Source organism: Mirounga leonina, unplaced genomic scaffold (genome assembly GCF_011800145.1).
Source record: "Mirounga leonina isolate KUSES-001 unplaced genomic scaffold, KU_Mleo_1.0 Mir_82, whole genome shotgun sequence".
In the NCBI taxonomy this organism is placed as follows: Eukaryota; Metazoa; Chordata; class Mammalia; order Carnivora; family Phocidae; genus Mirounga; species Mirounga leonina.
The window spans coordinates 12,900,598-12,925,044 of NW_023270825.1; the positions used below are offsets into that span (position 1 = coordinate 12,900,598).

Here is a 24,447-nt window from a genome sequence, read left to right on the forward strand (position 1 = left end):
TTCACTCGGCTGTGCATAATGACACCAAAGTATGATAAGTATAAAAAGAAGAGATATTTATAAAGATTATGTAAACAGTGTTTTCCCCCTGGGAGTCTTTCATCTTGCCCACTGAACATACAGTGTCAAAACTTGCTGCCTGACTTGTTGCCGTGTAATCTGCACTCTTACTCTGTTTATCCATTTGGGCACGTGTTGTCATTCCTAATAAAATGATTTCAGCTCTAAGAAGATGGATACTCTGGATGTCTAGGGAGGTGACTCCTTTTATTAAAAGCGATTGTCATTCTCTAGAAGAGAGATCATTCTTTTCTAGCCTTTTTTTTTTTTTTTTTTACATGTCATGCTGCAGATTTTTATATGACGAAATGAAAAAAGCCAGACTTTAGGACAGTTTCCGAAATGCTATGTTACTGGTTTCTAAAATACTGGTTAATGGCAGGCCAGCAAGTCTCGGGACCCTGCACCCTCGCCGCGCTCCATAAACCTTGTGATTGTCTCCATCATTATGATTTCATGAAATTCGGAGAATGCCTTATAATTAGAGAGTGCTTGAGAGCTCTTTCCTATCCCTTCTCGAGCCTGATCCTCATGCCAATTAATGCAGATGGAACAAGCAGTGCGTCTTCTGCAGGTAAGGGACCGAGATGCACAGGAGGGTAAAAGAGTTGCCAGAGTCGCCAAGCTATTGAAGTCAAGATAGAATCATGGTCTCCTGACTCCCACTCAGCTTTCCTTGTCCCTACTATACCACACCGCTCTAATTTTGTTTCTCACTGCAGGTATAATAAAGCACCCCAACGAATCATTGCCTGAAAGCATAGCCCCATGATGTCAAATCTTGAATTGGTATTGATCCTGCCACCTTGAATACATTTGAGTCACATTGACTTCTTGGAATTGTATTAAAACTTAGTTACTTACCTAAAAATTTCATGAGGACCTCTCAATACCTAATAAACTTCATTCAATTCCTTTCCTTCGAAAAGGCACCTGGGGTTGCCTGCAGATTTATCACCGTGCACACATCCCTTTTTTCATGAAATCATTATCACTTGGCTTCAGTGACTGGGGGACTCTTGTCTCGTTTCGTTTTGTTTCCTAGCAGGCTTGCTGATGGCTTCTTCACTTTGCCAGTCCCGGACCAGCTAATGGCACAAAGTACCAGTTGACATCAGCCAACAGACCTCCTCTCTCTGTGCTAAGCTTTTGTTAATGTTCTTCAGCATGGAGTGTGGAAGCATTTCCATTTCAAATGATTTGGAGTTTTATGTCCTCTAGTCCTAGTTTGTCAAACCCACACATGGATGCCTCCGAAAGCGGTCATCACATCTGTTTCACTTTCCTTAAATCAGCACATCTTACCAGCTCTCTAAAAACAGCCATGGTGGTGGTCTGCCTTGAGCTGCCAGAATTCGTAACTTCATGTTATATAACAGCCATTCCATTGGCCTGAAATTCCTTTCTGTTCCTTTTTTTACTTAGGTTTCAATTCAGAGAGATTTTTTTTTTTTAAATATTAGTTCATGGGAATAAAGAGTAATAAAATCCTGCTAACCTACACGATTATCTTGGGGAAGGCTAGCCTAAATTAGTATTTGTGTGAAATAAATAATATTTTTCAAAGGAATAAAATTATTTTGTTTCGAGTACATTCATTAACTGGAACTATTGTAGTACATTGTAGACTTAAATCTATAAGGGAATGATTTGAAGTAAATAACAATGATTTGTATTACTTCTTAAATGTAAGTGGGTATTTAAAAACCCCTTGGCTGAGAAGTACTTATTTGCTGTGTATTGTAAATCTTCTCCCCACAGTTCTCCTATTAAGTCTACTATTGTTTGACAATTTTTTGTTTAAAGAGAAAGCAGTGTAACTCAAAAAAGATGAGGTTGGGGCTCCTGGCTGGCTCAGTCTGTGGAGCATGTGACTCTTGATCTCAGAGCCCCACATTGGGCATGGAGCCTACTTTAAAAAAGGAAAGGGATGGGGTTATAGTTATAGCACATGAAAATTGACTCTTAATTATAACCAGAGTCAGAACTCAGAAAGATTTGCTCTCTAGTGGATTCGAAGAGGCAATTTTTGAAGACATCCCAGTTGCATGACTACATCTTAATCCTGAGACCCTCAGCTGTTTGCTGACTCATACACTCAGCCCAAGCAACTGAACCAACTCATTTGCTTGGTACAGAAGTATCATGAAGAAAAACAGTGCTGTCTTCAGAGCTTTCTGAAGATGCACAACTGATCTGAGTGGCTACTTCTAAGGGCTCTCACATCCTCCAGAGAAAAGCAAGCCTGAAAAGAGTCGAGAGCATGTTTCAGCAACTTGACCCCCCATGTGCAGAAATCCGGGCTCCTCCACAAGGACGAGGTGACATGGTGTCATTCGTTTGCCATACAAAGTGGACACAGGTGTCCAATCTCACTCTTTTTTTCTCTCCTCTACTGAGCTTGAGTTTAAGTTAGCATGGTGTGTTTTGTGGGCATAGAGTGACCAACCATCCCGGTTTGCCAGGAACTGGGCAGTTTCCCAGAATGTGGGACTTTCCATGCTAAAACCAGGACAATCCTAGGCAAACTGGGACAAGTTGGTCATCCTATGTGTGTAACTAAGGGGAGGCTCCTGAGTAATAGCTTTCATCAGGTTTGTATTTTTTTTTTTCTTAATAACACACTGATCTCATGCCCACTAGAATCAGGGCTAAAGGGACCTCAAAAACTGACTAAACAAGATAGCAGGGTGATATGGTAGGGAGACCAGGCCTCTGGATTTCACTTCTGGCTTTACCTCTTTTGCTGGATGCTCTTAGACAGGATGTTTAATAGTAGATGCTTTATAAACTGTAGTTATTATTGTTACAAGGTATGTGTCTTATGGACCAGGTTCAAATTGGCCAGCCTTCTCTATATTCTTGTTTCAGCTCTAGAGGATATTGGAACCAGAGTCTAGGGAAGCACTGGGGTGACCTCAGTGCATTCTGAGTTTTAGCTGAGTGCTTTGGGAGGCCCATCCATGCTTTTCAGTAACAGCCTGGCATACCTCTCTCAGGGCATGCTCCCACTGCGCTGTAATGATCACTTTGGGTCTCCCCCTCTGTGGGGTAGGGAGGAGCTCCTGAAGGAAGGACACTTGTATTATTCATCTCCAGCCTTCCCGAGTGGCTAGAACAGGTGCTGGCTTCACAGTATGTACTGTATAATTTGGATGGTTGGATGGATGGGTGGGGGAATGGGTGACTGGGGTGGATGGATTGATGAGTGGTGGATGGATGGATAGGTGGTTGGGTGGATGGATGGATGGTTGCATGAGTGGGTAAAGAGGTATGGATGGATGGGTGGATGGATACGTGGATGGGTGGATGGATACGTGGATGGATGGATGAATGGATGAGTGGATAAAGAGGTGTGGATGAGTGGATAGATGAGTAAGTGGACGGATGGATGAATGGATGGATAGGTAGATGAGTGGATGTATAGGTGGATGAGTGGATAGATGGATGGATGGATGGATGGATGGATAGGTGGATGAGTGGATGGATGGATGGATAGATGAATGGATGAGTGGATGGATGAATGGATGAGTGGATGGATAGATGGATGAGTAGATGGATAGATGGATGGATGGATGACTAGGGTGGATGGATGGATGAGTGGTGGATGGATGGATAGGTCGTTGGGTGGATGGATGGATGGTTGCATGAGTGGATAAAGAGGTGTGGATGAGTGGATAGATGGGTAAGTGGATGGATGGATGGGTGGATGGATAGGTGGATGGGTGGATGGATACGTGGATGGATGGATGAGTGGATAAAGAGGTGTGGATGAGTGGATAGATGAGTAAGTGGACGGATGGATGAGTGGATGGATAGGTGGATGAGTGGATGGATGGATGGATAGATGAATGGATGAGTGGATGGATAGATGGATGAGTAGATGGATAGATGGATGGATGGGTGACTAGGGCAGATGGATGGATGAGTGGATGGATGAATAGATGGATGGATGGGCAGATGGATGGATAGGTGACTAGGGTAGATAGATGGATGACAGATGAGTGGACAGATGGTTAGATGGATGGAGGGGTGACTTGGGTAGATGGATGGATAGATGGGCAACATCAGTGAGTCAGCAGTCTAATATTTCTTCCTTTCCTTATGGAAGAGAAATTGACTTAATGGATATGGAGGTGCTTTGACAAGGGAAGTGCTCTGTGAGTGTCCCTTTGGTAACATTTTTGGGTCTCTGGGTTTCTCTTAGCAGCCTCACCAGCTGCTCACTGTGTGGGAATGGGATTTATGAGCCTGCTTCAAATCCATGTGCAGAGGGGCATCTAGGTGCCTCAGTTGGTTAAACGTCCAACTCTTGATCTCAGCTCAGGTCTTGATCCCAGGGTCATGAGTTCAAGTCCCACGTGGGGTTCCGTGCTGGGTGTGGAGCCTACATTAAAAAAAAAAAAAAATCCATGTGCAGAGTCCAGCAGGCTTGCAGTTTTCAAGATCACTAATGTCCTTCCTCTTGCCTGCATCAACTTGCTGATTTCTGCTGAGCGGGTTTTCTGGGGGCATGGCTTTGCCATGGGAAGCATGGCTGCTGAAGCAGTTTTGCCTGAGTGAAGCAAGTTCTCTGGAGTCTACATGAGCTCATCACTGTGCACTTTTTCTTGCTTTCTTGGGCATTCTCCTTATCTCTTTGTTGCTCTCATAGGCTAAAGTGGTCAGTTTAATTCATTAGCCAAATTATTGAAGTGAAAGTTTTCAAATGTGTACGTTTAAGTTGTGTCTCCTTAGAAACTTGACAGTTGGGTATCCATTATTAGTCCAGTTGGCAGTTCTTCAGAGTTTGTCCTGACCTACCTCAGAAATGCTGAGATTTCTATCACTTCTGGTTTGTTCCTGTCACAGTCAGTGCTGTGGCTAGCAGTTAATTATTATTTGATGAGGTCAGGGTGGGGCCTTTGGTCAGGACTATCTTCACCTGCTCCCTGAACTCGCCAGGCCATTGCCGGCTTCTCCCTTGGTTGGTGTTGGGCAGAAGCAGCCATGATTTGACTTAACTTCATTTATGACAACTCTAAACTGGGCTGAGAAAATTATAGCTCTGAGGAATATTTTTTTTTTTTGAGGGTTGTAGAAACCTGGCTTTATCAATTGTGAAAGAAGGTAAGATAAATAATGCTAAATAATTCAGAGTCTCTTCATAATTAATTTTGTATTCATTTTCCCTGAGTAATTGGGAGAGACAGAAACCATGACATTCCAATCTCACTTTTTATAAACACCGACGAAAAAAAAATTCTTTGAAGTACAAATTCATGGAAAACCAACACTTGTAAAATAATAAAAACCGGAGCCCACAGAGCAGACCTCCGGTAGGAATAAGACATTTAAAAGGGCAACACAGGCAACTACTCAGTTGCCACCTCTTAAACTAAGGCTGTGTCCTGAGGCAAGGTCACTACTGAAGACTCCCCAGGAATGGGAGTTTAGGGGCTTTGCTCTTGAGATTAACAAAAGGACAGACCCCCCCCCCCCCCTACCACCACCACGCTTTTTCTCCACGCCCACCCTGGAGTTACCACATTTGCCTAAACAAGGCCCTAATTATTGGACTTGGCGTATTTTCTGGATGCCAAATACCTGGAAGACTTTTGAGCCTTTTTCTCCACAGCAGGACGGACCGTTTCAGTAAAAGGCCTTATTACTACAGAAAACCATCGTTGGCATGTTTGAGGCAGTTGAACCCATAATGATTTGGCTTCCTTTGTTATCTCGAATTTGTTTTCTGCTGGTAGAAGATTCTCCTTTAATCACCGAGTGTTGACAGAAGAGCATGAAGGGTTTATGTTTACCGTCTGCCCCCCCATTTGTAATTAGTCTGCCCCAAAGTGCCTTTTAAAGAAAGCAAAAGTTCGTTTTTCTCTTCCTCCCCGATTTTTAGACAGAATTATGTCCCGCACATAGTCACATTTTGAGTTACTCTTGGTGAAATACAGTTGACTTCCACATAAAAGCAGGAGCGACTATGTTTGCCATCAAGCAGGAGGCCAGCGCAGCCTCTCCCCATCCACTGTCTGAGGCCAGTTAATAAAAACAAGCCTAGCGTCCGGCCGCAGAGCCCTGCATGTCCCAGTTACACAGACGACGTTAGTAAACGGCATGGAACTTAGTAAAAGCTTCAAAAGACTGAACGAGAACCCTTCTTTTCTTCCCATGGTTCATCAAAAACCAAAACCTCATTTTACAAGCAAAGCCAGGTCTTTGATTTTCATATGGTTTCTCTGAAATCCAGAAATTTGGATGAAGTCACGTTAAGGCCAAGCCAAAACTTAACCAAAGCAGCCATCGCCTTGCCAAGGACACTCGGAACCTCCCCATGTCCCAGCATGACACGTGGGCCTCTCCTGCTCAGCCCAGGGGGAGGCGCCTGTGGATTCTTCACCTCGGGCTCCTCCTCAGAGCCTAGGATCATGGGCTGCTATTTCAGATGCCAGAGAAGACACAGAGCATGCTCCTGTTTCATACCTGCACACAGTCGTAAGAGGGAACATGCGTTATCCCTGTTAGTGGGCCAAAGAGAAGAGTTTAAATGAGACATTACGTAGTCAGATATGTCGCTTTGGCGTAAAACTGCAAATGTGAATACTCGTTGACTAGGAGAGGTAAAACGGCCTCTCCCGTGTACTAATGGCCGCCAATGCTTTTTCAGGGCCCACAGCCTGTCACCTACAGATCACCAAGCAGCTTTCTACCTGGCTCTGCAGCTTGCCATCTCCAGACAGGTCAGTTTCTCTCATGTTCCCTAAACTTGGTGCACGCTCCGTCTCCATGCAGTTCCTTCAGCACCTCCCTGTGAGGCACTAGCTTGTCTTCTCTCATTCACCTGAGACGGACCTGGAGCCGGGGTCTCTTCTGAGGGCATGGTGACTCCTCCCAGCATGGCCACCGGTGTTTTGGTCAGTTTGAGCTCCTGCTGGGAAGACACAGGTGTCCCAGGTTCTGCTTTGGGAGATTAAACCCACAGATCTGGAGGGTTCAGAGGGCAGCATGGGATGCAGCACATGGCAAAGGCCCGGAGCCCAGGAGTCCCCAAAGAGCCTTTGTCCCTTGCTGGCAGGCCCAGTGCTGAGCTGCATGGTGGGGAATGAGCCCCCGGTTGGCATAAGGAAGATGCCAGCAGGCAGGGGCGAGAGGTACCCGCTTCCTTTATAACATGTAGAAGATAGGGACCATCTCTCCTCCAAATACGGGACTCAGCAGCATTCTCCTTGCTGGAGAGGCAAGCTCTGCTGGCCTTCCATCTTCCCAATGGCAGCTTCCAGAAGCTGCCTTTGCCATTCTCGTCCCCTCCCAGCTGCTCAGAGGTTCTGGCCGCATGCCTGCCTGCCCACCAGGTGCAAGACGCTGGTGGTGACCCCAGCACAGTCCTGAGTGCTGACTGGAGGTGAAGCAAAGATCAGCCCCCCAGACATGCCATTCCCCGGGCAGACCCGGGCTGTAGGCATGTCTCTGACTCCCCGCAGGCCTGTGAATGGTGTGGAGGAGTGGCTTCCAGTGGTGACCCGGGGCCTGAGGAAACCAAGATGCATCCTCTGTACAGGCCTTACGGCCTGGCGTGGTGGGGCTCACAGCTGGTCCAGTGGGGAGCTGTTGCTGTAACAGCTCTGCGCTGGCCCCCCCTCCCCAGGAGCTTCTCTCACCTTCTGCTCGAAGCCTCATTCCTGCGGCGGCCTGCCCTTCTTCCTCCTGCTCAGCTCTCCTTTTCAGGATCTGTCTTCCTCCCTAGACTTTAGGTTCCATGAGGGCAGGGGTCCTTGTCCATCATCCTCATCGCTTTACCCCGGCAGCTGGAACACTGCCCGACATGTGTTAGGCATTCGGTAATGCTCGTTCAGTGAAGGAACTAGCTTGGAATTCCTTCAAGTCAGCTAGCCCTTAAGGAGGGCTGATCACCCCTGCAAATCAACACCATGAGTATACCTGCCTTTCCACCCTCCTTGTAACAGGCTGAGTGCCGTTCGTTCACAGAGTGGGTGGTTGCCCCGAGGAGAGGATAAGTGGATGGGGCCTTATGGGTGCAGCCGCCATCTTTGTGGGCCCACAGTGTAAGGCCCACACTCTGTGGGACTGTGTCCCTGCTGGAAAGGGCCCGGGGCTGTGGCCCTCTTACCTTTAGAGCCAATGCCATTTGAGCAGAAGAGGACAGGAGGGGAATCAGAAGATCTAGCGCCACTCTTGTCCCAGTCACTCAATAGCTAGATGGAAATGCTCAAGCCTTATCACCCCCCGGGGACTCGGCTTCCTCCCTCTAAAGGAAGGGCTGGGCTGGATGAGCCCTCTCCCGGCCGTGACCCCCCTGATGCTGTGGCTCAGTGGCCGAAAGCCTCTGTAACCGGCAGTTAGAACCTAAATCCATCAAAAATAGGATTTCAGAGAGGACAACGAATAGGTTTGGGAAGTCGTGGCTTCTTCCTAACAGAGTGAGGTTACTGAGGGCTGAGAAGAGGCCGGAGAGCTGAAAAGAGATTCAACGTGGGGACTGGATTTGGGGGTTGGGGACAGGAAGGAGTCCCTGGGGTGGTTGTGTAAGAATGCTCCGAGCTCTATTTCGAAATCCAGTGTCAGGTTCTAATTCTCCCTGGTCACTGTTAAACCTGCATGGAATCTCGGGTGTTCAAGTATCCATTATGTATGTATTTTATCAACCCTGGTGCCTGGATGATTTTGAAGAAAGTCTTGAACAGCTCTTGCATTTTAAAGGTTAAGGTTGTCTGTGGTCCTGTTTGAATTTGGATACATCTGCTTTGTATGTAGCGTTGCAATTTGTTTCTTGGACAGCATTATTTTGGGTTGTAGTTTGGAAAGGTGCGGGGTTTTGTTTGTTTGCATATTTCCTTGATGTCTAATGGAGTGTCCGGGACGAAGGAACTTCGGAGAGACTCACAGGTGTCTGATCATTTGGAAAGCTCTGTTTAAGGTTTTGTTAACTTATTCTGTACTTTAGTTCGGTAATACCTTAAAAAATGAGAACAGTTCAGCTAAGGCAGTTTAATTCCACTAAGAACCTCTGGCAACTTGCATGTGTCTCCATTGAGAGTGGAATTATCTTGGGCACAATCAAGAGTGCATCAGTTTTGTGGAAAAGAGACATTGTGTTTTAGGGAGAAACAAAAGATTTGGTATTGGCAGTCTTACAGAGAGAAAGAGAGCCTTGCATCGATCAGCGAGTCTCACTATCGCTTGGAGAGGACATCTGTTTGCATGTCTGTGGTTAATATCCTGGGGCTGTCACAAAGATTAGGATCTGAATGTGGCACAGGGTGAAATGACTTTTGATATTTACAGAGAATCAGTTATTGAAGTGGTAGCTTCTTTTGTGTGTACGCACACACACACACACACACGCACGCATTTTAAAATTCTTTTTGATTTTGTTTTAAACCAGATCCCAGAGGCTCTGGGGTACGTCCGCCAAGCTCTTCAACTTCAAGGTGATGACGCCAACTCCCTGCACCTCCTTGCCCTCTTACTGTCTGCACAAAAGCATTACCACGATGCTCTGAATATCATTGACATGGCCCTCAGTGAATACCCGGAGAATTTTATGTAAGTGCTCCTACTCAGAAAGTTACTCACTTTTACTCCCCCCCCTTCCTTCATTCTATCTACTTTAAGTCCTTCACAGATATCCTGAGGATAAATAGTACAGACTTCCCTTATTCTTGTTTTTGCATGATATTTGGAAACAAACATAGCCTGTCAGGTCACCCTTATTAAGTTAAAAATACCTTATCGAGTCTTTCCCAATGTGTACCCTTGGTGCATGCTATAGATGGATTTTAGATTAGTTTAGTTTTAGATTAGATTTTAGATTAGATTAGTTTTACATTTTTAAATGTACATTAGAGAAAAAATATACCTGCATATCAAAGTGTGATTTGACAAATTATTGGTCAGAGGGAGACGACAGGTGTTTTTAAATGAGTTGTCTTAAAGTCAATTTGAAGAAAAACATCTTCCTATTTTAGGCGACTTCCACCAACGTACCTGACCTCTTTGTGCCTTGGTTTGTTCTCTAGGAACTAGAACTCCTTAAATAAATCAGTTCATCTCTGTACCTAACCTAAGAATTGCCCTTATAAGCTGCCACAGGCATGACAGCTTATCTTCCCAACATTCCTCCAAATCCCTGAATCCAGGCCTGTCAGGGAGGCTTTGGGAGAAGAACATTGTCGTGTGGGCGCCTCGGTTCCCATTTATTCACAGTGGAGTAGCCTGGTAACCAGGACACAGCGGCCAGAAACAGTAAACACTGTGCAGGCTGACAGCTTCTAATTGTCTAAGTGGCAGGGTCCGCGGTGGCGCGGGGGCGGCATGTGGCCGGGGGTGGGGGGGGGGACACGTGGGCGGGGGCTCAGAGCAGCTCTCTTCACTTGGGGAAATCAGCGCCTTTGGCTTTATTTCTCTGCCTCATCACCTCACAGTTTTTAATCAGTGCGTTTCAGCAGCTCTCCTTAGAAAATTGGTTCACCCATTTCCATTACAAACATTTCTTTGTCTTCAAGTGAAAAGGGCACTTCTCTTCTCCCCATCGAGAAAATTCTCATTATCATCCAGGAAACCTCTGACTAGAGATTTCTTTTATCGGTTCAGCTATTTGTGCCGAGTGCATTGAAGAGCTTTGCTGCATGTTTTACTTGGCGTAGGCTCAACTTGCTCTGTTACACACGAGTGTACTGGGTTCATCCAAATTGGTTAGCCCATGGACTCTTCAAGCGGTCAGAGCACTTTACAGAGGGCCCGGTCCTTTACCCATCAGTAAAGTACCTGATGCAACTGAATTCTGTTTCTCTCATCAGTATTTATAAAGCAGCATTCCCTGCCTCCCACCCCTAACGCCTTCATTAGACGTCAGACTCCAGCATGTGTCTCCTGTGTAGACAGCCCGGGGTGTCATCCGAGAGGAGGGCTTATTAAACTAATAGCCACGCCACGCAGTGAGCAGTAAACAGTGGTGGCTAATATGGTAATGATTCCAAGTGACAGCAGCTGACAGTCTTTTCAAGTAGAATAAGTAAGGAACAGCAGTAGAGATATTTGAGGAATGCGAGCCTGTTATTTTAATGTTAAGCTGTAAGCTCAAAAAAGCAAAGCATATGGCAGCAGGTCTGAGAGCAGCCGATGACTTGTTTGCTTTTTAAATATTTGTATTTCTTCCTATGTGATGGGAAACTTCTTCCCAAGAATACTTTATTAAAAGTTGGGGCCAGATGTAGTTGTTGGATCCCATGGTTTCTTTCCAAACCCGGGGTAAAACATTTCAACACCAACCTAAACAAGATGATGTGGGCACCTGTCCCGAATGCTGAGCAGTAGTATCTGTTTGTGACAGGCTTGTCTCCTGCAGAACCGTAGACTCTCGGAAGCCTGGGAGCGCCTCACGTTTCTTGCGTCCGATCAGCCAGACGCAGATTGAGGACGTGGCTGATGTTTCCTCCATACCTGCCAGATGGAGGGGAGGGCCCTTGCCACAGTCGGGCTGAGGCCTGTTTAACCGTTGGATAGTTCAACTGTTGAATGGAGAATTGATTTAGCTGGCCTCTTAGCCTGAGGCCGAGAATCATAGACCCATTGGTCCCTGTTAGGCTCCCTCAAGGTACTTAAACACCAACTTCTATCATTTCCTGGTGACAGTGAGGATAATACTTGAGAGACCAGCCGCATTTGTAATGGTAATCACTCAGTAGTTGGTAGGAATTCATATTATCAGGATGACTAGTACTTCTCCAGTGTTCTCAAATACGATATTTTAGAATCCTTTAAAATTGTTGTCATTAGATATTGAGCAAAAGCCAAAGGATACTTATTAAATATATTTAAAATAATAATATGACTAACACATATACCCACTTCTTAGTTTAAGAAATAGAAGATAAATATTGCCTATGAATTTCCTCTGTGCCCGTGTATCCTATCCCCTTACCTCTCTAACATCTCCGGATGTTAACCACATCCTGAATTCTAGGCGGGGCATTCCCTTGTGTGTCTATACCATATATGTTCGCACTCCCAAATAATAAAAATTTCTAGTTTTGCATATCTAAAAATTTTTAATGGAATTGTATTGATTATGTCCTTACGCTGCTTGCTTTTGTCGCTGAACATTACTACGTTCCGGAGGTTCAGTGTTCCGGAGGTTCATCCTTATTGCACGCAGCAGCAATGTATTCCTTTACACTGATACATAGTATTTTATTATATAAATATACCATGGTGTATTTTTCCAGGCTGTTGGAAATGGATATACGGTTTGTTTGCAGTTTTCAGCTGTTAGGAGCAGAGCTGCTGTAGATACTCCCGTATGGGTCTCCTGACACACAGGTGCACGTACTTCTCTGGGTATTACCTGGGAGTGAGATTGTTGGGTCATAGGATATGTGCCTCCTCAGTTTTACCAAATAATTCCAAACTGTGTTCCGAAGGGGCCGTGCCACTTTGCACTCCCAGCGGCAGTGCCCAAGAGCCTGTGGGCTTGCACGCACCAACACCCCGCCCCTGCCCCCGTGTTTCAGACTTATTTTTGGCCTCGTGGTTGCTGGTTAATGGTGTCACGTTCTGAGTTTAAGTGGCATGATGAGGTTGAACACCTTTGTCTCTGTATATTGGCCATTCAGCTTTTCTGTTCGGTGAAGCACAGGGAGAAGTCTTTCCTCTTTGCTAATTGGGTTGACTTTTTCATGCCAACTTGTAAAAGTTCTTTATATATTATGGTTACAAGGCCCTTTGTTGGTTACATGTGTCGCAAAAATCATCTCCTCATCTGTGACTTGTTTTCTGATGAACAGAAGTTCTTATTTTTAAAGTAGTTGCATTTATCAACCATTTCCTTCATGGATTGTACTTTCTGCATCTAGTTTAAGAAACCTTCCCTTCCCTTCTCCGGGGTCACGAAGACAGTCTCTTAAGTTATATTCTAAGAGCTCTTTTGTGTTACCTTTCACACCTAAATCTAAGGGTCCATCTGGAAATGATTGTTTGATGTCTGTATGGTGGGAAGGATTCAGTGTAGTGTTCCCCCACATGGATACCCCATTGTCCCAGCATTGTGTACTGGAAAGATCCCTTCCCTGTTGCTCCTTGTGCTACTTTTGTCTTAAATCAGATGCCCATATGTGGGTGGGGGGGTCGGGGGGTTGGAGGGGGACGATTTCTGACCTTTCTACTTGGTTCTTTCAGTGTGCCATCTATGTGTGATTGCATTCCTACAACTTTATTATATGTGAGGTAGGTCCCTCCCTGTATCTTGCTCTTCAAGAGTGTTGTGGCTATTTCAGGCCTTTGAGTTTGCATATAAATTTTTGAATCAAGTTTGTCAAGTTCAACAACAACAAAAAAATCTATTGGAATGACAATCTAATAGCTCAGCTTGGGGAGAATTCTGTATTTGTGACAGTGGGTCTTCTAATCCATGGCCATTATATCTAATTATTTAGGTCTTTAAAAAATACTTTTTAATGAAGTTTTACAATTTTTCTTATAAATATTTTGCCCATTTTTTACTAGATTTATTCCTAGTTACCTGAAAAAATTTCCATTTGTTACACTATATGTATACAGTCTTTTTTTCTTTATCAAATTTACTATCTACTTGTTACTAGTGTATAAAAAGGCAGCTGATTTTTGTACATTCTTGACCCAACAACTCAGCTAAACTCGTGTTAATTCTAACAATTTATATATAGATTACTTTGGACTTTCTATACAATGACTTTTATCTGAAATTAAAATTTAATTTCTTTATCTCTAATCCTTCAACTTTTTAAAATTGGCCTTACTGGACTAGGTAGGACCTTCAATATAGTTCAATAAAATTCTTTCAGTATTTTACCATTAAGAATTATGTTTGTTACAAATTTGTTTATAAATTCTATTTAAGAAGTTAAGGAAATTTCCTTCTTCCTGGTTTGCTAAGAGTTGATCTTTTTAAATCATGAATTGATACTGAATTTTATCAAATGCTTTTTCTATATTTATTGAGATAATTGTATGGTTTTGCTCCTTTAACCTGTGAATGTTATATTAATTGATATTTTTAAATGTTAAATTAACCTTGCATTCCTGGAATAAGCCCAACTTGATGATGACATATTAGTTTTTTTTAGTGGATTCAGTTTACTAATTTTTTAGGAACATTTATATTTGTTCATGTGTGAAATAGCTTGCAATTTTCCTTTCTCATTGTATACTTGTCAGGTTTTGGCATCAAGATTGGGCCAGCCTCATAAAATAAGTTGGAATAGTTCTTTTTTGTGTGTTTTAGAATCGTTTCTGTAAGATTGGAGTTATCTGTTTCTAGAATAATAAGTTTCGGGAGAATTTGCCTGTAAAACCGTCTGGCACTAGTCTTTTTTCTATGGAAAGACTTCTTATGCTTTTATAAAAATGATTATAGGATATTTAGGTTTTCTGCTGCTTCTTTTATTAAGCTATGTATAACATAGAAGCTAAAATATATATAATATATGTATATATCTTAAGTGTTTGTCCATTTCATCTAAATGTTAAATTTCATTGGCATGGAGCTGTTCATGTTTTTTAATTATCTGTTTATTGTCATACGGCACCTGCGGTTAAGTCTTTTTCATTCCTAATATTGCTTAATGTGCCTTCTTTTTTATTTTCTTGAACAGTCTTGCCGGAAATTTGTCTGTTCATTGATCTTTTCAAAGAACCAGCTTTTTTATGATCTCAACTATATATTTACTTTCTCTTTCATGAATTTCTGTTCTTATTTCTAACATTTCCTTTCTTCTATTTTCTTTGAGTTCATTCTGTTTTACCTGGTTTTCCTTCTTAATCTCTCAAGTAGGTGCTTAGTTCATTAATTTTTTGTCTTATTTTCTGACATAAACATTTAAGACATAATTCCCTGCCAAGTGCTGCTTTAGTTGTAGACCACAAATTTCAATATCTGAAATTTTTATCATCATTTCATTCTAAATCATTTTAAATTTCCATTCTTCTTCTTTGACTCCTTAGTTATTTTAGAACTGTGTTTTCTAATTGTCAAATATATGGGTTTTTTTCCACTTATCTTTTGTTAATGGGCTTTTAACAACTTCATTGAATTGTGCTCGGAGAGACTGTCATCTATATGAACTTGAAATGTGTTGAGACTTGCTTTATGGCCCAGCATGTGGTCACATCTTATAAATCCTCCATGTGTGCTTGAAAAGAATACTTTCTGCATCTGGGGGTACATTTTTATACATCTTATTAGATTAAGCTGTTAGTTCTGCTATTCAGATCTTCTTTATTCATACTGATGGTTTCTGTTTGCTTAATTGGTCAATTATTGAGCTGAGATATGTTGAGATCTATCACTGGGATGGTAGATTGTCCTATTTCACCACATAGTCATAGCAATGTTTGCTTTATATAGTTTAAAGCTGTGCTCTTAGGTGCATATAAATTTAGAATTGCTATGTCTTCCTGGTAGATTCAACCCTGTATCATTATGTAATAAGTTACATAATTCATTTTGCCTCAGAATCTAGTTTAGATGCCATCCACACGCATCCACAACACTTACCTACATTTGTGTGTCCATATACAGATACACACACGCAGTGTGTGTGTGTGCACGTGTTTGCGCATGTATGCTTGGAGTATCTGTCTTCGTTCTCCTACCTCGAACTTTTTATATTCTTATGTTTTAGATTCACTCTTGTGCTCATTATATACAGCTGATTTTTTTTTTTTTAACTCAGACTGACAGTCTTATCTGGAACATTTAGTTCATTTCCACTTACTGTAAATACTGGTACATTTGTGTTGGTATCTCCTACTTCTTCTGTGCTTTCTCTTTGTCCTGCCCTTCCTTTCATAGGCTGTCCTCTCTCTTCCTACCTTCTTTTAGGTTAATTATGTTTTTGTTACATGTTTTTTTCTTACTGATTTGGAAAAGAAATGTTCTGTTTTGGTTGTTGTTTAGTGATTATCCTAGAAATTTTAGTGAGGGTCTGTTGCTGGCACAATTTTTCAGTTTGTGTCTGAAAATATATTGGCATTACTCTCAGAAGAGCTTTTCCAACTGGATATATAATTCTAAGCTCTCATTTTCTCACAGCACGAATGATCTTACTCCTCTTGTAGTTGTTGAGAAGTCAACTGTTTGTTTAATTTTGGATCATTTAATGTCATCTGTCTTTTCTCCCTGGCTGCTTCCAATTGACGTAGTTGCGGGCGCTATACGTTCTTACCGTGAAACAGCTCAGAGTGGCTCCTGCTCGGTCAGGGTCACTGGGCTATCGTAAACTGCGGATCGGTATTGTTTGTACCGTTTATCATTTCTAGAAAATTCTCAGCCGTTATTTCTTCAAATCCTCCCTCTCTTAACAGATAGCGCAGAGTGGGGTCTTGCTTTTTTTTTTTTTTTTTTTGGAGGCTCTACGCCCAGCGTGGAGCCCAACGCAGGGCTTGAACTCACGACCCTGAGATCAAGACCTGAGCTGAGATCAAGAGTCAGACACTTAACCGACTGAGTCACCCAGGTCTTATTTTTTTATTTAGTCTGATAATTCCTGCCTTTTGTCTTAAGTGTTTAGTCCCTTCACATCTAATGTAAGTAATGGTATGGTTGGGTTTATGTCTGCAGTTTCTCTATGTGTCGTGTCTTATTTTGTTCCTCCTGAACTGCCTTCTTTTTCTGTTGAAAAATTATTTTTGTAAAAACCCTTTAACCGTTAAATACCTAAACAAAGGAGTGAGAAATCACTTGCTGACAATGTATTAAATGTCTTTAATGCATTGCAAGTTTTCCCCAAAATAAAATCTAACAACACATTTTTATATTGAAGAGTGTTCGTAAATTCAGGTAGATTCACTCTCTACTGTACTTGGTAGAGGAGCCTTGATATTTCTTCTTTTGAAATACAGCTTTCCTCAAATTTCCAAGTTGATGACTACATTTTACTTGGTGTTTTCCTCATTGGCCCAAGAAGGTAGAAGTAGGTGCCAGGTGATGTTTGGAACAGTTGTCTATCCCGAGGACAGTGGGGCAGTCTGTCAGCCAGTGCTTTGATCAGCCCCTCGTAGACTTTGTGTTTCTGCCATGGGGATTCATTTTTAGATAAAATATTAGGATGAGAGCAGACAATTTTTGCTTTTTGTCTTGGGAAAATGTATCAGAGAGTATCCTATGTACGGTGGCATCTGAGAACAGTAGTATGACTGGGATGTTTTATTCTAATTCAGGAAGCCTTACAGAGGCCGCGAAGGGCAGCAACCGCCAGGTTTAGTCTCTTGCCCTGAGACAAACTGTGGTTGCACAACTTTGCTAATTACAGATTTTTAATTGATTTGAATTTTACTCTTTCTTATTTATACCATCAAATGTTACATGAAGCACAAGGAAGTAATTTTGGGAGCCTCTCAAAGATACAAATCCAAGCGGCATCATTGAGGTGTTTCGACAACTCTTTTAGATATGTTTTCTGACCCCTAACTTTGATACATGAGGAGATACTGAAACAAGCTTCGGTCACCTGGCCGGAAGACCACCATCTCCTCTAAACACTTCTGTGTATGATCTTCTACTCTCGTATGCGCGAGAACAGATCCTGTCACGTGATCACATTTCTTTTTACGCCAACGGGAACTATGGAAAGAAGTGAACATATATAACATTTATTCATTCACTCGTTTAGCAGTAATAACCCACTAGCATTTCAGCAACTCTTGTCAGCACTTGACACATTTTTTTTAAGTGGGTTCCACGCTGGCCCCAATTCGGGGCTTGAACTCATGACTCTGAGATCAAGACCTGAGCTGAGATCAAGACTTAGATGCTTAACCGACTGAGCCACCCAGGCGCCCCAGCAATGAACACATTTTAAACTAATTTAATCATCATGAGAACCACAGTAGATAATATTATCATCCCCATCTTACAGATGAGGAACTTGAGGCGCAGAAAGGTAAACTAGTTTGTCCAAAATTACCCACCTTGTCAGTGGCGGAGTCATGATTTGAATGCAGGTGGTCTGGCCTCAACATCTGTGCTTTAACCACTGCTTTTGAAACACTGAGTTCCTACCACGTTCCACATGCCGTGCAGTGCTAGGTATCAGGAATGCTGCCACGAATAAGAGAAAGACAGTTTATGCTTTCCTAGAGCCAGCAATCCACATGAAAAGGATTCTTATGCTATCTCCCCTGTCAATCTTATCAATAAACTGGAAAACATGGTTAGGATCATTCTTTACTCAAGTGGAGCATATATCTGGTTTAAAAAAAAAATCATTGCTTGGCAAGTAAGACTGCCTCTTTCCCACTCTTTCTTACACTCAATTTAAGTTGAAATATGATACTGAGTAATGTTTCGACATAGTGATTACTGAGAGGCCTGGTGCTATGGGCTATCGTTAGGCCTCAGCTGAGTGATGGAGTCACGGACATGGCTGTTAAATTTGCACTTGATAGAAAGTTGGGCCACAAAGCAAGTTTGTTCTCATTAACTCAAGAGAAGTAATCCGTGGATACCTGAAGGATGTCTGGGAGGGATGAGTGCAAGGCTACCAACCCAGGGACGCCAACCTCCCGGATTCAAGTTGGAGAGGAGGATCTTTGGGCAAAGGAGGGTGGGTAGCAGCCTCAAAGACACCGTGGATCAAAGTGGAGCAAATTCAGTAAGTGCAGTAGCTTCTTTAAAATCAACTTTCCACAACAAAAAAACCACTCAAACAAAAGATGGGCAAAGGAACTTTTCTCCAAAGTAGATATTCAGCTGGCCAATAAGCACATGGAAATATTTCTTAGCATCACTAATCATTAGGAAAATGCAAATCAAAACCCCAGTGAGATATCACTTCATACTCCTTCGGATGGTTGTTATTAACACACACACACACACAGAGGACAGAAAGTCACAAGTGGGGGCGCCTGGGTGGCTCAGTTGGTTAAGCGACTGCCTTCGGTTCAGGTCATGATCCTGGAGTCCCGGGATCGAGTCCCGCATCGGGCTCCCTGCTCGGCAGGGAGTCTGCTTCTCCCTCTGACCCTCCCCCCTCTCATGTGCTCTCTCTCTCATTCTCTCTCTCTCAAATAAATAAATAAAATCTTTAAAAAAAAAAAAAAGAAAGTCACAAGTGTTGGCGAGGATGTAGAGAAACTGGAACCTTTGCGTTCTGCTGGTGGGAATATAAAATGGTACAGTCACTGTGGAAAATAGCATGACAGTTCCTCAAAAAATTAAAAATAGAATTATCATGTGACCCAGCAATTCCACATCTGGGTAAGTACTCAAAAGAATTGAAAGCAGGAACTCAAACAGATCTCACACACCCATGTTCACAGCAGCATTATTCATAATAGCTAAGAGGGTAGGAGCACCCCACGTGCCCACTGATGAGGGAGTGGATACACAAGATGTGATACATATGTACAATGGAATATTATTCAGCCTTAAACAGGAAGGAGATTCTGATACAAGCTACCACATGGATAAGCCTTGAGGACATTAAGCTACGTGAAATAAGCCAGTCACAAAAAGACAAATACTGTGTGGTTACTCTTTTTTTTTTTTTTTTTAAGATTTTATTTATTTGACAGCGAGAGATACAGCGAGAGAGGGAACACAAGCAGGGGGAGTGGGAGAGGGAGAAGCAGGCCTCCCGCGGAGCAGGAAGCCCGATGCGGGGCTCGATGTGGGGCTTGATTGTGGGGCTCGATTGTGGGGCCCGATGCAGGGCTCGATCCCAGGACCCTGGGATCATGACCCGAGCTGAAGGCAGACGCTTAACGACGGAGCCACCCAGGCGCCCTGCATGGTTACTCTTATATGAGGCTCAAAGAGCAGTCAAAATCCCAGAGACAGAGAGTAGAACAGGGGTTGCCAGGGGCTGGGGGACGGGGAGAATGAGCAGTTACCATTTAATGGGTTTGGAGCCCCAGGTTTGCAAGAGGAAGAACATTCTGGAGACGGATGGTCTTGGTGGTGGCTCAGCAGCATGGAAGTACTTAATGCCACTGAACTGTTCACGTTAAAATGGGAAATTTTATGTTATGTGTATTTTACTGCAGTTTTTTATTTTTTTATTTTTATTTATTTATTTATTTATTTTTATTTATTTATTTGAGAGAGAGAGAATGAGAGAGAGCACATGAGAGGGGGGAGGGTCAGAGGGAGAAGCAGACTCCCCGCCGAGCAGGGAGCCCGATGCGGGACTCGATCCAGGGACTCCAGGATCATGACCTGAGCCGAAGGCAGTCGCTCAACCAACTGAGCCACCCAGGCGCCCTTACTGCAGTTTTTAAAAAAAAAATCAGCTTTCCATCCTCTCCCTTTCAACATGTATAGTGGTGGGAGGGTTTCCAGCGTTCTTGGGAGGTTGAGAGGAGATGCCTGGGGGCCCTTCTGCTCTGGGGTTCTCTGGCTCTGGGTCCTGTAGCCACCACTCCTCTGGGAGGGGCTGGCTGAAGCAGGGAAGCAGCCTCCCCCTGCGCCGGCCCGTTTATGTAATCTTTCTGTGAGGTTCTGGGTCTCTGGTGTTGCCTTCAGGGAACGTGGATGCTTGTTAAGAGAGACAAAATACCGAAAAGGCAACAAGAAATGGCTTAGAAACTGAAGAATTGGGTTTATGAGGCAAGGGTAGAAGAAAAACTGGAAAAGAAGAAATGGGAGAGAAGTGTATTTGAAGTCCAAATTGTTTATGAGAAGACCCTTTCTTCTCCAGGACTAGGGATGGCCTTGTCCTCAGATTGAGAGTTGTGCTGGCCCAAGCTCTGCTCCCCGAGTCCACATGCATGCGGCCAGTCTAAAGTCCTCATGGGAGTATCCTGCTTCCTTTCCAGAGAGTTCCCCTTTTCATGGTTATTTCAGAGTATGCTGGAGAGAAAGCAGGACATGCCACTCTCCCACCCGCCAGGGGACAGAGCTCCTCAGGAGGCCCAGCAGCTGGGAGAGGCCAGGCTAGGGCAGCTGTACCAAAGCCATCTATCCCCACTGGTGGCATGCAGGTTTATTTGTTTTGGTGTTTTTCTTTACAAGATCTCAAGTTCTTCTGAGTGTCTCGTTCAACAATTCAACATATGGAGTATCATCTTCAGACTTCATGCAAGGGGTTTCCTGAAACCTCTGGATCCCCAGCACCTACCCCAGTGGTTGGCATGCTGCAAACATTAATACACGTTTGTGCAATGAATGGTTGAAAGTAATGACCCTGCTGAGTAGTCTGGGAGCCTTAGGTCATAGCTAACTAAGCATGTGTCTGTGTTTCTTCTATGGTCCATTTTGGTCTTAATCTGCCAAGTTTGCTATATAAAATAATGATTTCTGCTTCCTGCATATGGGTCATGGAAAGTACCTGTGAGTTACCCAGCCAACTGTGCAAAACACGTCCAACGGTCCAAATACAGTTCAATGTCGGTGCATTCATAATGGTCTTTTTGCATTTTAAGGTCATGAAAGTTCAACTATTTACTATTTGTTCAAAAACAAAACAAAACAAAAACACCTGAAAGAAGGTAAGGAAGACAATGTCCACATTTATCCCATGAGTATTCTCATGGGAACCCTGAGCCAGAAACAGCTGGTTGGAATCAATAACCCCACTACAGATGACCCGATTCAATGTCCTTTGAACACCCCCTAGTGAAAGGTCAGAGAGCCCCCACTTTCTGCCAAGGACGACGAGAGCAGTGTCCCCGCCTTCATACCACTCACAGTGACACGTGAAGAGTTACTCTGGAATGCACCGAGTGCCTCAGAGGAAACAAAGATGGCCACCGTGGCCCCTGCCACCTGCATCCTGGAGAGCAGGGCCCCCTGTGAAAGCTCCAGCCCCCAGGGACAAGGGTCCTGCTTTTGGTCTCCTTCACACTGCTGAAACAAAGCCAAGCAAAACCAAACCAAACCCTTCATGCTGTACTCAACGAGAACACGCAGGACGTCAAGCCAGAGAATGTGGGAAATGTAAAATAGGCCAGGATTCACAGCAGCAGGTTCCTGGCACAAGGACTCGAGGGCCCCTTTGGCATCCGATCCCAGAGAGATGCATTGTCCACCTCTGGTCCCAGAGAGCTGGTTCAGTTTCCCAGCACCCTGCCCGGTTTCCTCTTTTCTGGCTCCCGTCCTGACTTTGAGTGGAGGGTGCCATTTCGATCCTACAGAGCCTCCTGGATTCCTCTGTCCTTGTCACATCTGGCTTTGGGCTCTTTCCTTTCTAGGCCCAGGTGATCGGAGGATTCCCATTCTTGTGGCATCTGCCATCATCCACTGAAATAGACCCAAGTGTCTCCTTTCTTCACTTGAGCTCCCATCCTCAGACTTGGGAATATGGGGAAATCGGGGCCATGGGAGGAGCTACGTCAGAAATAAAGACAGGGAAATGCTCCAGAGGGATGGCCTTTGGGGAGGGGCAGGTCAGTAGCGTTGCTTCTGGCTCACTCCCCCCCCCCCCCATTTTGGAAATGACCAAGGGCTTTGTGGTTCAGAGAGAATAGATTGTTTTGTTTCAAGCTTCTGGCTCACTCCCGCCCCCATTTTGGAAATGACCAAGAGCTTTGTGGTTCAGAGAGAATCGATTGGTTTTTTTTTCAAGCCAGAGTTTAATGGGAAGACTCACTTTCAAGTATTTCCTGTTCACACATTTACTTACTAGCTGGCTACGGTACCAAATGCACTTGCTCACCAGCTTACTTAGCGAACAGAGGGCAGGTAGTCCTCGGCCCCTCACACCCCCAGGGAGACCGCACTCAAGAAGTAGTCTGGACCGTCCATGTCCGCTCTCTGCTGCTTTGTGGATGGCACCAGGTGGAAGGGCTCCCTTTAAAAACAATGCCAAACTCAGACACTGGAGGAGGTCTTTGACAAAGACATGGGCAGTGTGATTCCAGGGGTGTTTTTCGTTCACCCTGTCCGTGTCATTTCCAGCTTGGGTGCTGGTTCCGGTCACTAGTCCGACTTGAGCTTAATAGCCAAACCGGGAGCAAAAAATGAGCCAAACTGGGGTTTCTTGAGGGGACTTATTTTAGCTAAATATGTCAGTTGTTTGTTTGTTCTAAAAATACCGCTAGAAGGATGGGGGAGTATTCCAGATTGTTGACACTTTGGCTGAAATGAGAAGCGAAATGTAACTGATAGGGGATCTAACAGGAGTTCCTGCCTGTCATAAAGAGGAGGCCGGATTAGGATACCGGGAGGTGCAGCTGAATCCTCACAGACGGCCCCGTCGGGGGTGAGGGGCTGCAAAGTTCTGGAGAGCGAGACTCCTGCTCCTGACACTTGAGTTTGTTAAATAAGTGTGGTGTTCATCTCCCCAGGACCCAGCAGACCTGGGAGCCTGGGCCGAGACGACAGGTGACAGTGAGGCCGGTGTGGGGAAATGCCGAATGGCCTCCCACACGGGCCGGCGCATTAGGCGGCATCTCCTTCTTGAGCAGCTCAGGACCTTAAAAGTGGTCAGATTTTTAGAACTTCCTCAGTGGTTAAAAACCCCCAGACAGGAGTTTGCGGGAAAGTCACAGGGGTCAGTTCCTGGACAGGGCTTGATCCCTAGAGAAGAGCCATGTTCTTCTAACCTCCCCCTTTGGTGCTTGTGTTGGCAAACCAATGGTGAGTCGGCGTGTGCCTTGGGGTTTTGTAAAGACAACCAGGTATTCAGATTTGACTCCTGAAAAGCTTGTAAACTAGGAGTTTCTGTCCGGCAGCCTGTGTGTTGACATTCGCTCGCAGAGTCCCATTAGGTCAGCGCACATTTTAAAAATGTCTGGATTTGATTACCTCTTGGGTAGGCAGGCATGACTCCAAACACTCCCTGACATCTTGAGCCCAGCTCCTATTTACTTGCCTGGTTGTGGAAGACATTTGAGTTCTCCATCCCGAAGAGGACTCCCAATGGCAGTGGATGACCGCTCAGTGCTCTGCAGACTCGGGGTGCCCTGTACATGGGTGACAATGTGAATGTGCCCTCTGGGTTGGTACACCGACCCTCCCTGGAGAGACTCTTAGGGAGGACTTGGACGGGGTTCTAATGCAGCCATCAGAAAGCCATCCTGGGAATCCCTCCAGAAGGAACGGAAGCATTCCATTCAAGATCTTGGGTAGGGGCCCCCTTCATTTGTGGGCTTAATGGAAGGGGTTGATCAGAATTCCCACTGAATTTAAGTGTAAAATACTCCCAAAATTCTTACTGGAGTGAAATGAACACAGGTAGAATTTCCTAAGCGGGGAGGGGGGGCGGCTATGGGAGCTCTTTCCTTTGGAGGTCTTTTAAAAAATCAGCCCATTTGGGGGGGCACCTGGGTGGCTCAGTTGGTTAAGCGACTGCCTTCGGCTCAGGTCATGATCCTGGAGTCCCGGGATCGAGTCCCGCATCGGGCTCCCTGCTCGGCAGGGAGTCTGCTTCTCCCTCTGACCCTCCTCCCTCTCATGCTATCTGT

The 24,447-nt window shown here is 44.3% G+C and overlaps 1 protein-coding gene and 1 long non-coding RNA gene across 7 annotated transcripts in view; one reads left to right on the plus strand and one right to left on the minus strand.

Moving 5' to 3' along the window:
- Window positions 1-24,447, plus strand: part of TTC7B (tetratricopeptide repeat domain 7B) — a 249,851-nt gene that overhangs the window by 150,524 nt on the left and 74,880 nt on the right. For all 6 annotated transcript variants that reach the window (XM_034993223.1, XM_034993224.1, XM_034993225.1 and 3 more), the window contains 2 exons: window positions 6,716-6,788; window positions 9,452-9,612. In XM_034993223.1, coding sequence (XP_034849114.1) covers window positions 6,716-6,788; window positions 9,452-9,612 — 234 coding nt within the window. The remainder of the gene's footprint in view (window positions 1-6,715; window positions 6,789-9,451; window positions 9,613-24,447) is intronic.
- Window positions 17,655-24,447, minus strand: part of LOC118002621 — a 14,087-nt gene continuing 7,294 nt past the window's right edge. The window contains exons 2-3 of the long non-coding RNA XR_004677073.1: window positions 18,013-18,142; window positions 17,655-17,665 (exon numbers count right to left, since the gene is read on the minus strand). This is a non-coding gene — a long non-coding RNA (uncharacterized LOC118002621). The remainder of the gene's footprint in view (window positions 17,666-18,012; window positions 18,143-24,447) is intronic.